The sequence below is a fragment of the Salmo salar genome, chromosome ssa02 (genome assembly GCF_905237065.1).
Source record: "Salmo salar chromosome ssa02, Ssal_v3.1, whole genome shotgun sequence".
NCBI lineage: Eukaryota > Metazoa > Chordata > Actinopteri > Salmoniformes > Salmonidae > Salmo > Salmo salar.
Genome location: NC_059443.1, coordinates 64,402,766 through 64,416,527, shown reverse-complemented (window position 1 = coordinate 64,416,527; position 13,762 = coordinate 64,402,766). Strand labels below are relative to the sequence as shown.

Sequence of the window (13,762 nt, the reverse complement as noted above, 5' to 3'; positions counted from 1 at the left end):
CACACACACACACACACACACACACCAATTACCTGCAAATCCTCCCTATTGACCGTAGCTGTAATTACACTATAAAGGCTCCTGACAATGTCTCAGGACATTTGTATTAAGAAGAACGTTGAGAGAACGTGAGAGAACGTTGTCGCTCTGACATTAAAACAATCTAACATTAAAACCACACCGAAACAACTCTGATTTCTTCCTCAGGACATTTATATTGAGCTGATTGTTTAGTGTTTTGCATGAGAGAACGTTGTCGGTCTAACATTAAAACAATCCTCTCTGCTTTCTTCTTCAGTCAGGGGTGAAGGGAAGTGGTCTGTTAAGGTTTTGTTGCTATTATTATTCCTGATCTACAGTTTGGGTTTCACACAGTACCGCAGGAGCCCAAATGAAAATGTCAACAATTTGTCTAGTTTCTTCTCTCTTTTTGTCACGGGTGAGAGAGCATAAAGGAGTTGATTGTCTGTGAACTTTGAGGTCAGTTAGGCATGCAGTCTTTGAAGGGGGAGGCCCAATCTGACTGGGGATGTTTGGTGTTCAACTGGACTGGGCTGCCGTGCAATCTTTTGATGTCAGCTTTTAGAACAGATAAAGACTTTACAGACAGAGCAATATAAATGATCATATGTACATGTGTTTGTGATAATGTTTGTTAAACACTTGCCTCTGCTCTGAAGGGTCTACCTTCAGCTCACGCTCTCTTACATGTATATTGTGCTATATGTGTAATGTACATTTTATTTAATACTTTTTCTAAGTATATTACCAATTTAATGCAGAAGCACAAGGTTAAGTTATTCCCTGGGGACTCACGGGTCATGGAACAGAATATATATCTGGTAGCAGGCAAAAGGCCTGACTCAGGGGAATTGTCTTCAGACCGCATGTTGCTTTTTATACGCTACACGCAAATCCACCCAGATAGATACAGCCTTGCTACAATATTAGTTGTAGTTATCATTATTTGAGTGCTTTCAACTGAAACTGCAGGTGCTTAACTGATAGGAGCTATACTCATAGTAGCTATACTCATAGGAGCTAAACTCATAGGAGCTATACTCATAGTAGCTAAACTCATAGGAGCTATACTCATAGGAGCTAAACTCATAGCAGCTAAACTCATAGCAGCTATACTCATAGCAGCTAAACTCATAGGAGCTAAACTCATAGTAGCTAAACTCATAGCAGCTAAACTCATAGGAGCTATACTCATAGTAGCTAAACTCATAGGAGCTATACTCATATTAGCTAAACTCATTGGAGCTAAACTCATAGGAGCTAAACTCATAGGAGCTATACTCATAGTAGCTAACCTCATAGGAGCTATACTCATAGTAGCTAAACTCATAGGAGCTAAACTCATAGGAGCTATACTCATATTAGCTAAACTCATTGGAGCTAAACTCATAGGAGCTAAACTCATAGGAGCTATACTCATAGGAGCTAAACTCATAGGAGCTAAACTCATAGGAGCTATACTCATATTAGCTAAACTCATAGGAGCTAAACTCATAGGAGCTAAACTCATAGGAGCTAAACTCATAGCAGCTAAACTCATAGGAGCTAAACTCATAGGAGCTATACTCATATTAGCTAAACTCATTGGAGCTAAACTCATAGGAGCTAAACTCATAGGAGCTATACTCATAGTAGCTAAACTCATAGGAGCTATACTCATATTAGCTAAACTCATTGGAGCTAAACTCATAGGAGCTAAACTCATAGCAGCTAAACTCATAGCAGCTAAACTCATAGGAACTAAACTCATAGTAGCTAAACTCATAGGAGCTAAACTCATAGCAGCTAAACTCATAGGACCTAAACTCATAGGAGCTAAACTCATAGGAGCTATACTCATAGGAGCTAAACTCATAGGAGCTAAACTCATAGCAGCTAAACTCATAGGAGCTATACTCATAGTAGCTAAACTCATAGTAGCTAAACTCATAGGAGCTAAACTCATAGGAGCTAAACTCATAGGAGCTAAACTCATAGGAGCTAAACTCATGCCATCACAGGTCCCGAATGGTCATCATTCTCTGGGGCCTTTGCAATGTTTGTCTTTCAGACTGTCTGGGTAGGAAATGACGGAGACAATAAAAAAAAGGAATTGACCTTGAGAGAGAGAAAGAGAGAGAGAGGAAGCAGGGTCTTGAGGAAAGTTACTGAGATGACAGTATTGGCCACCATGCAGTGCAGTACCACAGGAGTGATGATGTAATCACAGAAACAACCAGGACTGTCTCCATTTCTATGTTCTTCTCTCTATCCTTTTCTTTCTCTCTATCTGTCTACCTTTTCCCACCTCTGTTGATCCTATGGTAAACACTTGTCAGAGCTATGGTGCTGCAAGTGCTGCAGACAGGGAAGTTGTTTAAATAGGAAATGGATATATTAGGTTTTCCCAATAAGATCTATTGTCTGTACGTGTCTGCTTGTCTTCCTTTGGGGTGTTATTCTATTGTGATACAAACACATTCCCTCCATTATGGTTACCATCCAAGTCCCTTCATATTCTAGGATTGGTTGCCCTGGAGGAACGACGCGTGTCTGTATGTGTGTGAACACATGAGTGTATGTCTACACAGGGTGAGTTTGTATGCGCATGCGCACGTGTGCATGCGCATGTATGCGCCAGCGTGTGTTGGTATTGGGGTTGGGGGGAGGGGGAGAGGAGAGGAGAGGAGGGGGAGACATTTCCTTATCTGCGGGCCACAGGCGGCTTTGAGAGCGTTATCAGTAGCCACCACATTGTACTGGCACATCCTCTTGTCCAGTGGGGAGCGGAAAAACTCTCCTTGCAACGAAGTTCTCGCTCTCTGTCTCTCTCTCTGTCTCTCTTCTGTCTCTCAGTCTATCCCTTCGCTCTCGCTCTCTCTCTCTCGCTCCCTCTTGCTCTCTCTCTCTCTCTCTGTCTCTGTCTCTCTCTCTCTTTCTCCCTCTCTCTTTCTCTGTCTCTCTTCTGTCTCTCAGTCTATCCCTTCGCTCTCTCTCTCTCCCTCTTTCTCTCTCTCTCTCTCGCTCGCTCTCTCTCACCTCTCTCTCTCGCCATCCAACTAGAGCTCTGTCTCTTCCTGGCATGGAGGGAGAGGAGGGAAGAAAGTAAAGAAAGAGAGATTGGGAACTAGAGAATGACATAAGAACACGAATACGACATGGTCAGCATCACCTTGTCAGCTTGTGCGCCTTCGTTCAACAGAATCACCACAAAAGATTCAAAAGGGCATTTTGTTCATTTTGTTATTCCTTGACCAATTTTTGACTTCATCTCTTGGTCTTTTGGATGTTTGATATTACATATTTTTTTCAACATTACTGGAGTTCCCAATTTATTTAAGCAGGACGGAAAGCAGACGTGCCATGTGTTACCTTACCTATGGTGCTGTAGGGTCCTGTGGGTAAACAACTGTACTGACAGAGCACGCTGGTTTTCATGCTGTGTAGGTGAGTAGGTTTACACTGGTCAATTTAAATTTTACTGTATAGGGTAAATGCTATTGAGTTCAAAGCCATTTCTCAATTTATCGTAAGTTATTATTGTTAATTTATTGCATGAAGTTATAGTTCATTTTTCTTTGTGCTAAGTTTCTTTATGGAGGAAAACCTGTTATGTGTTATTGCCTGTTCTCTGATCAAATAAATAATATAGAAAACATTGCAGACAATAAAATACATGTTTGTGTATTTACCACTGCTATAATAAACATAACATCATGTACATCAAAAATATATATTTTTGCAGCCATACAGATGTGACCACCAAATTAGATTCATAATTCATGACTTGAAATTAACAACAAATGAGTGCATTGAGTTTACACAAAAATACAATATGATTTTTGTCTCATGTCAAAGGAAACAAGGAATAACAAAACAATTCTGAAACGTTACGAACATTAATTAAAATTGTATCAAGTTCAAATTGAATTGTGAGCACAAATGCAGGTGAACATCGAAGGTAACATACTCTTCATGACACAAATAAATAGTGAAGCAATTAAGCAACATTATAATTCGATTGCAAATAATAAAATATTACAAAAAAATCTATTATAAAAAGAAAGACTTCAACACATTTTTGGGAGTGTATTTATTCCATTGTAATTTTTTTGATTAAACTTTTCTATGAATCAAATTTATATTGTTTATATTGAAAGCTCACCTTGCCTGTTCTCTCTCTCAAAAATGTGTGGATTCATATGTAATTTCTTATCAATGATCTACACAAAATACTCTGGAATGTCAGTGGAAGAAAAATTATTATTTTTTTAAGATTAATGAAATATTAAACACTAATATTTCTTGATTAGATAAGTATTCACCGCCCTGAGTCACTACATGTTAGTAACACCTTTAGCAGCGATTACAGCTGTGAGTCTTTCCGGGTAAGTCTCTAAGAGCTTTACACACCTGTATTGTGCAATATTCGCACATTATTATTTTTAAACTTCTTCAAGCTCTGTCATGGTGTTGGGGATCAAGGCTAGACAGCAATTTTCATGCAGATTTAAGTCAAAACTGTAACTCGGCCACTCAGGAACATTCACCTTCTTCCTGGTAAGCAACTCCAGTGTAGATTTGGCCTCGTGTTTCAGGTTACTGTCCTGCTGAAAGGTGAATTTGTCTCCTAGTGTCTGTTGGAAAGGAGACTGAACCAGGTTTTCCTCTAGGATTTTGCCTCTCCTTAGCTCTATTCTGTTTCTTTTTATCCTGAAAAACTCCCCCAGTCTTTGCTGATGTCAAGCATACCGTTTGGCCTGATGCGGCCACCACCATGCTTGAAAATACAGAGGCAGGTACTCAGTGATGTGTTGGATTTTCCCCAAACATAAGGCTTTGCATAAGGAGAAGAGACAGTTGCAAAATCCAGCCATGAATAATGAATCACCCAAGTCTTGCAGAAGCAGAACGTATAAGACAACTGTGAACTTCCTTGAAATGAGGAAAACACACACGCAGTATGATACCAAACAATGGACACCCATGACAACCATGTTGAGCCTGTCATCAGCTCGTGAGAGGGCCAGGGATACTAGATTTTGCTTTGATGTAGATTATATATGGAAAAAATGTATCATTTTAATTTCCTAATTAATTCCAAATTGTAAATCTAGCTTTATTTTTTATTCACCACTTCCAGAAGAATTATCAGTGAATTGCCAAAGTGAATTCTTGCAATGTTTGTTTATGTGTCAATTAATCCATTAAGGGATGGGTTGGCAACTGGTGATTTGACACGAAAATAAAATGTCATTCATTCATTCCAGTATTTGACCCACTAACTCATGTAAAACAAATGTGTCTTACCTCTTTTGTTCTACATGTTCTTTGAAAACCGTCCAATCTTTATGCACCTGGGACAAAGTGGATTGTATGGATAGTTTGATTCATATCCGAAAAGACAGACAGACAGACTGGGGGACTAATCAACCGTGTCGGCCGATGGTGACTCATTCAAAGACAACGTACTTGGCTATTCCTCAGGATGTACTATGGGAAAAAGACGTCTAGACTACTAAACTTAAAGCCAGACCAACCAGTCTGCCGTGGAGCTCCAAGAAGACCCAGAGACGCCTCAGTCACACCACTAGTAAACACTGGCACATGATTATTGATGTGAGCATCGTCTGCCCAGCCACTGTAGATTGGACACAGCCTCTTGAGTGGGGCCATGAATGCAAGATCACACTCACACGCTCTCTCCTTTTTTCCTTCCTCTCTCACACACACACAAACTCACACACACACTCGCTCTCACACACGCAACAGCCCTCAGAATGAGAGGTGACAATAAGACTGGACTGAGCCAAAACCAAGGGCATCAGCCTTAGCTTCAACACCATCCCCTGACTCCTGACCCCTGAAAACCCAGGACCCAGACAGCCCATCACAGACATCCCTGGACTGATTAATAACAGCAGTAGACAACCCGTCGTTCAGGAGGACCAGGGGACTAACAGCATAATAAGGGGATATTCTCTGGAGTAGCAGCAGAGGCCCAGGGCTGAGAGAGGTCTGTGGAGGTCTATAGGAGTCTAGCAGCAGCAGCTAGTGGCCTAGACACCATGCTGGGTGAGAGAGACAGAACAGCGGAAGGGGTGAGGGGTGCAGTGGTGGGGTGCCTTCTCACAGGTACCATGATGGAGAAACTGAACCCCCCCTCTGCCTCCCCCCCCTCTGACCCCCTATCGGAGTCTGAACGACTGAGCCCTCAGCAGGCCCCCTCACCGGCTTCACTTGATGCTAGCAGCCCACCGCCGGTTAATGAACCAGGGAGTCCGGGAGACAGGTTTGTCCCACCTAGCCCCCCTGCCTCCCCTCCTCCACCTCCAGAGCCCCCTACCAAGTTGCTTGACCACTCTGCCGCCACCAACATCGCACCTGAACCACCGGTCGCCATGGAAACAAACAACACCAAGGGAGGAGGTTTCATCCGCTCCTCTCCGCCTCCCCTCCTCCCAGCCCCAGTGTCTACATCCACTACCCCTGCCGTCCTCCCCCCATCCTCCTCCTCCTCTCCGCCTCCCCTCCTCCCAGCCCCAGTGTCTACATCCACTACCCCTGCCGTCCTCCCCCCATCCTCCTCCTCCTCTCCGCCTCCCCTCCTCCCAGCCCCAGTGTCTACATCCACTACCCCTGCCGTCCTCCCCCCATCCTCCTCCTCCTCTTCTTCCTCCTTTTCCTCTATTGCCCCCCTCCCTCGCCACATCCCTGTTATTAGTCTGGGACACAGTAAACCCCCCCACCCCCTCTCCCTCCCCAGTAACACCCCTCTAACCACCCTGCACCCCATCCCCAACCACCCCCACCACCATGACCCTTACCACCACACCCACCACCACGGGGGCATCCGCCTCACCCAGCTCACCTCCCTGTCAGGGACCGGACCAGGGGCCCCACCGATCCCCTCCCAGGGCCCCCTGCTGCCCCTCCAGTACCTGCCATCACACCACTTCTTCTGCAGGTGATAGGGAAATGTTTCATATTCACATTATATTCCATTATCCAGTGGAGGCTGCTAATGGGAGGACAGCTCATAATAATGGCTGGAATGGAGTCAATGGAATGGTATCACAGACATCAAACACGTGGTTTCCATGTGGTTGATGTCATTCCAATGACTCCATTCCAGCCATTATTATGAGCTGTCCTCCCCTCAGCAGCCTCCACTTGCATTATCATATTTCATGTTATGACTGGCTTTCTGATACTGTATGGCAAACTGTTTCACTATAACCGACAGTTTCACTACTACAACTGACAGTTTATAACATAGATTTCTCTTTCTGCTTTTCCTAACCCTTAATCCTAACCAATTATTAAACTGGAACTTCTACTTCCCCATAGAGCCCCATTTCCTAGAATCACTATGATGAAATATCCTTCTTCTTCTTCATTTTCAGCAGGAACATTGTTCTATTTTAGCAGCATGTCTCGGCCAGCGTCAGCCCTAATGAGACACAGCCTGCCGACAGCATGCACACTCCATCAACAACCCAAACATAATCACCATACAGATAGCTTTGCTCGCTTTCTCTCCCTCAGTCAATTTGAAATGTTTCTGCCATTTCAAATCCATTTAACAATTTGAAAACCATTTCAAATATTATTACTCCCCTGAATAGCATTGTTTGTACTTTTACTTTTGTATTCTTTTATTGCTTGGATACTTTTATATGTTATCTTTTATTTCCAATGCACCCGCTCTCACATTCCTCCCACTTTCGACGTCACTTTAATAATGGTTACAGTCTGTTTTACCCACTTTCATATGTATATACTGTAGTCTAGTCAAGGCCATTATATTTGAACTATTGCGATACATATACAAGTCTATCCTACGTATTCTTCAGATATACTACATATTCTATCCACATACTGTCCCACCACATATATACACAGTTGAAGTCGGAAGTTTACATAGACCTTAGCCAAATACATTTAAACTCAGTTTTTCACAATTCCTGACATTTAATCCTAGTAAAAATTCCCTGTTTTAGGTCAGTTTGTAACGGCTGTCGTAGAAAGTAGACCAAGGTGCAGCGTGTTGATTGCTCATGATGATTTATTTTAACTCAGAATATTAAAGAAAAAATAACAAAGCGAAAACGAAAGCGCACAGTTCTGTCAGGTACATAAACTAAACAGAAGACAACTACCCACAAACACAGGTGGAAAAAAACCCTACTTAAGTATGATCTCCAATTAGAGACAACAAGGACCAGCTGCCTCTAATTGGAGATCATCCCCCCCAAAACAAACCATAGAAACAGAAAAACTAGAACCTAAACATGGATATAGAAAACATAGAAAAACACAAAACACCCCCTGTCACGCCCTGACCTACTCTACCATAGAAAATAACATCTTACTATGGTCAGGACGTGACACAGTTAGGATCACCATTTTATTTTAAGAATGTGAAATGTCAGAATAAAAGTAGAGAGAATGATTTATTTCAGCTTTTATTTCTTTCATCACATTCCCAGTGGGTCAGAAGTTTACATACACTCAATTAGTATTTGGTAGCATTGCCTTTAAATTGTTTAACTTGGGTCAAACGTTTTGGGTAGCCTTCCACAAGTTTCCCACAATATGTTGGGTGAATTTTGGCCCATTCCTCCTGACAGAGCTGGTGTAACCGAGTCAGGTTTGTAGGCCTCCTTGCTCGCACGCGTGTTTTCAGTTCTGCCCACACATTTTCTATGGGATTGAGGTCAGGGCTTTGTGATGGCCACTCCAATACCTTGACTTTGTTGTCCTTAAGCCATTTTGCCACAACTTTGGAAGTATGCTTGGGGTCAATGTCCATTTGGAAGACCCATTTGCGACCAAGCTTTAACTTCCTGACTGATGTCTTGAGATGTTGCTTCAATATATCCACATAATTTCCCTTCCTCATGATGCCATCTATATGTGAAGTGCACCAGTCCCTCCTGCAGCAAAGCACCCCCACAACATGATGCTGCCACCCCCGTGCTTCACGGTTGGGATGGTGTTCTTCATCTTGCAAGCATCCCCCTTTTTCCTCCAAACATAACAATGGTCATTATGGCCAAACAGTTCCATTTTTGTTTCATCAGACCAGAGGACATTTCTCCAAAAAGTACGATCTTTGTCCCCATGTGCAGTTGCAAACCGTAGTCTGTTATTTTTTATGGCGGTTTTGGAGCAGTGGCTTCTTCCTTGCTGAGCGGCCTTTCAGGTTATGTTGATACAGGACTCGTTTTTACTATGGATATAGATACTTCTGTACCTGTTTCCTCCAGCATCTTCATAAGGTCCTTTGCTGTTGTTCATTGATTGATTTGCAGTTTTCGCACCAAAGTACGTTCATCTCTAGGAGACAGAACGTGTCTCTTTCCTGAGCGGTATGATGGCTGCGTGGTGTTTATACTTGCGTACTATTGTTTGTACAGAACGTGGTACCTTCAGGCGTTTGGAAATTGCTCCCAAGGATGAACCAGACTTGTGGAGGTCTACAATTTTTTTTCTGAGGTCTTGGCTGATTTTCCCATGATGTCAAGCAAAGAGGCACTGAGTTTGAAGGTAGGCCTTTAAATACATCCACAGGTACACCTCCAATTGACGCAAATGATGTCAATGAGCCTATCAGAAGCTTCTAAAGCCATGACATAATTTTCGGGAATTTTCCAAGCTGTTTAAAGGCACAGGAAACTTAGTGTATGTAAACTTCTGACTCACTGGAATTGTGATACAGTGAATTATAAGTGAAATAATCTGTCTGTAAACAATTGTTGGAAAAATGACTTGTGTCATGCACAAAGTAGATGTCCTAACCGACTTGCCAAACTAGTTTGTTAACAAGAAATTTGTGGAGTGGTTGAAAAACAAGTTTTAAGAACTCCAACCTAAGTGTTTGTAAACCTCTGACTTCAACTGTACATATACATTTGTACTCCGGACTCCAACATTGCTTGTCCTAATGTTTCTATATTTCTTAATTCCAAGATTCATGTGTATTGTTGTGTATTGTTAGATATTACTGCACTGTTGGAGCTAGGAACAGAAGCATTTCACTACACCCGCAATAACATCTGCTAAATATTTGTAAGCGACCATTAAAATGAGATTTGATTTGATTCTCTCCTTCTCTCAGTTCTCATCTTGGTCCCTCTGGTAACTATGGAATCTTTTCCAGTAGAAGCATCAAGAGACGGCCCTCCTCACACTATGAGTTGGATCTCAGTGATGGTAAATAGAAGATAAACTGGTGTGACTGTCCATGGACTACTGACCAATACCAGCATATGATAAATCAATGAGATACAGTTAATGTAGTGTACATATACACCACAGGAGGCTGCTGAGGGGAGGACAGCTCATGATAATGGTCGGAACGGAGTGAATGGAATGGCATCCTGGAAACTATGTATGTGATGGATTTGATACCAGTCCTCTGATTCCGCTCCAGTCATTACCACGAGCTCGTCCCCCCCAATTAAGGTGCCACCAACCTCCTGTGATATACACTGACTTTACCAAATATTAGGAACACCTTCCTGATATTCAGTTTCTTGTATGTACATGTGCATACTGGTAGGTATGTGTATTTAATGCACTGTGCCTGTGTATCCTCATCCAGCGGGCCCTCCTCAGAAGCTGGCGAGGCGTGTGTTCACCAACAGCCGGGAGCGCTGGCGCCAGCAGAACGTCAACGGGGCCTTCTCAGACCTCCGCAGGCTCATCCCCACCCACCCTCCGGACAAGAAGCTCTCCAAGAATGAGATCCTCCGCCTGGCCATGAAGTACATCGACTTCCTTGTCACCCTGCTCAACGACCAGTCCCAAGACAAAGCCAGGGGCTCGCCTGAGGAGGAGACCCAGGATGGGAGGGCCCAAGCGGGGCTGAACAACAAGGATATACACCCACTTTTCCAGGGTGACACTCCCTCTTCAACTATGGTCCACCACGACAGAGGAGACTCCACAGACTCATCGATCATCGCCTTGGCAACCTCCCCAACCTCCAGTTGCTATAGCAACACAGACAGCGAGGAGAACCTGGGGGGCGGGGCTAAGAGCTCAATGGTGGTGCCGCGGGGCATTCCGGGAAAGGTCAAAGGTCAGATTCGGACTGCGGTGACACTTGCCAGCGGTGACATGACATGTGACGTCACAAAGATGACAAAATTGAATACCTGGTAGTAAATAATATCCGACAAACTGACAGAAAGGACAAAAATGTACAGTATACTTACTACTCTACCAGCAATCTTTGAGACTTTTGGAATCGATGTAGTTCTTTCAATGACATGGTATTTCTACAAGGTCAGCTCTGAGTTCTTGTAGCAGTTTGTGGTAGTGTTTGACTGTCCCTCTGTCTGGATTTTGTGTCCTGCAGTGTGGGACTGAGGCTTTCTGGGTAACGTAAGCTGTTTCATCAGAACTGAGGCTTCTATAGGGCTACCTGGGAAATGTAGGCTTGACTGTTTGTACATCCAGTCAGCACAGTGTCAGTTGCCCTACAAACCTCTGAAGGAGCCATGTTGACCTCATGGCTTTGCTTCCTGCAGTTTGAGACATCAAAAAACATCAATGACGGTAACCTTCAGCCAGTAGTTTATGTGGCAGTTTTTGAAGTTTCCTATTTTCTTTCTTTAGTCAGATGAAGAAGATGGTCCCACCCTACCTCCCTTAGAGGACAAAATTGTGACACAGTTGTCCCAAATGGCACCCTATTTCCTGTTTAGTGCACTACTGGTCAAAAGTAGTGCACTATGTAGGGAATAGGGTGCCATTTGGGAAATTGACCGTTCTAGCTGACTGAAATAAAGTGTTTTAGTTCTCTCTTCCTTATTCAACATCCTCTTATTGCACTCCAGAATACATGCAGCCCTGTTATCAGCACAATTTCTCAACCCAAACAATTGTTTTGCTGCTGTGTCCAGTTTGAGAGACAGACAGTGTAGTCGCTGGCAAAAGTATTGTTGTGTGAAGGGGTGAAGATGTGTTTTTGTGTTCAGAAAATCAACCTGGTTAATTTTATGGCTGTAAGTTGGTTTGTGATTCTATAAAAAGTGTGTTGTGAGAAAGTGCACATAAGAACATTTTGTATTTTAATTTATCTAATATGAATGAATTAATATGAACCCTAGCTTCCTGTACACATCCCAGCTCAAGCCTAGCCTCAACTTCATGTCCACATCCCAGCTCAACCCTAACCCTAGCTTCATGTCCACATCCCAGCTCAACCATAACCCTAACTTCATGTCCACATCCCAGCTCAACCCTAACCCTAACTTCATGTCCACATCCCAGCTCAACCCTAACCCTAACTTCATGTCCACATCCCAGCTCAACCCTAACCCTAACTTCATGTCCACATCCCAGCTCAACCCTAACCCTAACTTCATGTCCACATCCCAGCTCAACCCTAACCCTAACTTCATGTCCACATCCCAGCTCAACCCTAACCCTAACTTCATGTCCACATCCCAGCTCAATCCTAACCCTAACTTCATGTCCACATCCCAGCTCAACCCTAACTTCATGTCCACATCCCAGCTCAAACCTTACCCTGGAGGGTAAGGGGTGGTGGTGGTGGGGGGTAAGGGGTGGTGGTGGTGGGGGGTAAGGGGTGGTGGTGTTGGTGGGGGTGGAGATAAGGGGTTGTGGTGGTGGTGGGGTGGAGGATAAGGGGTGGTGGTGGTGGTGGTGGGGGGTGGAGGGTAAGGGGTGGTGGTGGTGGGGGTGGAGGGTAAGGGGGTGGTGGTGGTGGTGGTGGGGGGGTGGAGGATAAGGGGTGGTGGTGGTGGTGGGGGGTGGAGGGTAAGGGGTGGTGGTGGTGGGGGGTGGAGGGTAAGTGGTGGTGGTGGTGGGGGGTGGAGGATAAGGGGTGGTGGTGGTGGTGGTGGTGGTGGGGGGGTGGAGGATAAGGGGTGGTGGTGGTGGTGGGGGTGGAGGATAAGGGGTGGTGGTGGTGGTGGGGGGTGGAGGGTAAGGGGTGGTGGTGGTGGTGGTGGGGGTGGAGGATAAGGGGTGGTGGTGGTGGTGGTGGGGGGTGGAGGATAAGGGGTGGTGGTGGTGGGGGGGTGGAGGGTAAGGGGTGGTGGTGGTGGTGAGGGGTGGAAGATAAGGGGTGGTGGTGGTGGTGGGGGGGTGGAGGATAAGGGGTGGTGGTGGTGGGGGGGTGGAGGGTAAGGGGTGGTAAAATCATGACAGCTGTGAAACAGGACGTTTAGGTACAATTTTGTAAACGCTGACAGATAATTTGTTCGTTCGAAATGGTGGGATCTATTTGTGTCAGTAAAATTCATTATGCGTGAAATGGCGGTGGAAACGCCTTTATGCGCAAATATTGATATAATAACCATCATATGGAAGTAAACTTGGAGTCACACGATGACATGTATGGTCCTCCCCGCTACGACTCAGGAAACCATGCAGTTTCTTAGTCTACAGATGAAATAAGTTACGATGAACTTCACACGGGGGTGAAAGTGCATGTTGATGAACTTGATACTCCTTTCCAAAAAACGTTGTCTTATTCTGGTGACATGATGATCGATGCTTGACTGCTGTGACTAAATATTCTCTCTCTTAGCCATAATAATCTCATCGTGTAGACTAGCCTACATTACCTGCACTGTGTAGCTGTTGTTGGCTAGAGTGCACGACCAGAGGAGGCACATTTGCTATTTAATGCAACAGTTTTTGTGTCACAACAATCGGTAGAGTTTGAAATGCGACGGAAACACATTGAACTTTCAATTTTTATTCAGCACATGAAACCTTT

At 44.2% G+C, this 13,762-nt stretch overlaps 1 protein-coding gene across 2 annotated transcripts; it reads left to right on the top strand.

Annotated features, from left to right (window-relative positions):
- The first annotated feature begins 2,714 nt into the window (after positions 1-2,714).
- LOC106590324 (T-cell acute lymphocytic leukemia protein 1) lies at positions 2,715-12,064 on the top strand. 2 transcript variants are annotated; one of them, XM_045707891.1, is made up of 4 exons: positions 2,715-3,447; positions 5,369-6,967; positions 10,124-10,218; positions 10,613-12,064. In XM_045707891.1, the coding sequence occupies exons 2-4, from the start codon at positions 6,069-6,071 to the stop codon at positions 11,170-11,172; spliced, it is 1,554 nt and encodes a 517-aa protein (XP_045563847.1). In that variant the 5' UTR covers positions 2,715-3,447; positions 5,369-6,068; the 3' UTR covers positions 11,173-12,064. The 2 variants fall into 2 exon arrangements, with proteins under 2 accessions (XP_045563847.1, XP_045563844.1); XM_045707888.1 differs by having other exon boundaries at positions 2,724-3,447; positions 10,610-12,064.
- The last annotated feature ends 1,698 nt before the right edge of the window (positions 12,065-13,762 follow it).

Coding starts and splice junctions, on each gene's coding strand:
- LOC106590324 (XM_045707888.1), top strand. CDS start 6,069: ATGCTGGGTGAGAGAGACAGAACAGCGGAAGGGGTGAGGGGTGCAGTG. Junction 6,968..10,123: donor TCACACCACTTCTTCTGCAG/GTGATAGGGAAA, acceptor TCCTTCTCTCAG/TTCTCATCTTGGTCCCTCTG. Junction 10,219..10,609: donor TGAGTTGGATCTCAGTGATG/GTAAATAGAAGA, acceptor ATCCTCATCCAG/CGGGCCCTCCTCAGAAGCTG.